At 41.4% G+C, this 1,155-nt stretch overlaps 1 protein-coding gene across 1 annotated transcript; it reads right to left on the reverse strand.

Moving 5' to 3' along the window:
- Positions 1-213: 213 nt before the first annotated feature.
- On the reverse strand, positions 214-1,155 carry LOC142139785 (odorant receptor 131-2-like). The gene has a single exon (XM_075197655.1). It carries the CDS (start codon positions 1,153-1,155, stop codon positions 214-216), a length of 942 nt encoding a protein of 313 aa, XP_075053756.1.

Below are 1,155 nucleotides of genomic sequence, written 5' to 3' on the forward strand. Positions count from 1 at the left end.
TAGCAACCAATCAAATTCTAGCCCTCATTTATCTAGTACAATCTAGTAAATATTGATGGAATATGATTGATTGCTATGGGCAAAAACTTTTCCTTTTTAGGTAGGTTGATATATATCTACCCCCAAAGACTTTTTCTGCTCGATTGGCCAATGACAGTTTGGATTTTGTTTGTTTTATATGCACCTAGATTGGTGGCTTTTTTTGGTCTTCACTCAACTCTTGGAAACATGGACAGTTCTGCAGCTTTTTAGGACTGTTTGTCTTATATATTTCCTCAGCACTTCATCTCGGAGTCCATAGATCAGAGGGCTAAGGAACCTTGGCACACAACTGTACATAAGGAAATTGACTAAAGGTAAAAAAGCAGAATAGTTGTTAGGATACATTTCTGAAACATTGGACAGTAATGAAGCCATACAGAGGACTAACTGGAAAGCATGGAGCAAGACCGTTTTACCGGCTTTCAAAGCAAAAGATGATTGTGAACTTATTTTTTGAGCAATCAGTATAATCCGGACATACGTAAATATGATGATAAGTCCCACCGTGGTAAATCCTATAATGACACTTTGGGATCTTATAATAATTTGAACTGGATTCACTACCATAGTTTCCTGGGTACATACAACGTTAAGAGAAGACAGTTTATTGTTTGAGGCCAGTATGATAATTAGGTCAGTAGCATAAGGGATTAAGCCCACCACCCACATGAGCACGATAGAAACCTTAGCTCGTTGTGCGGTGCAGAGCTCACCATGCCGTAGCGGGTGGCAGATCGCCACATAGCGTTCTAGAGCCATGGTCGCCAAGTTGTATGCAGTTGCCCTAAATGTAGATGAGCCTATGATGTACAAGACATAGCAGATCGGACCAGGGATGGCTACGCGGTAGATGGCAAGCAGCAGCAAGAGAACTCCGAAAGCAATATATAGTGTGTCGTTGATGAGCATGTGGAAGAAGAGAATATATCGAGAGTTCTCTCGAATGTTAGAGGTGGTGAAGAAGACATTAAGCATCACAGCCATGAAGTAGAGGAAGCAGCAGAAACAGACAATTATCAGTAAGGCGACGGCCAGCTTTACATACTCTGCCGTTTTGCTGCCAATAATGGACACCTGGGAACTGTTGCTGTAAATCCCTGAAGAATTCAACAT

This window comes from Mixophyes fleayi, chromosome 2, assembly GCF_038048845.1.
Source record: "Mixophyes fleayi isolate aMixFle1 chromosome 2, aMixFle1.hap1, whole genome shotgun sequence".
Classification (NCBI taxonomy): Eukaryota; Metazoa; Chordata; class Amphibia; order Anura; family Limnodynastidae; genus Mixophyes; species Mixophyes fleayi.

Bases quoted from the DNA above. Each gene is read 5' to 3' on its own strand.
- LOC142139785 (XM_075197655.1), bottom strand. From the start codon at position 1,155: ATGTTGAATTCTTCAGGGATTTACAGCAACAGTTCCCAGGTGTCCATT.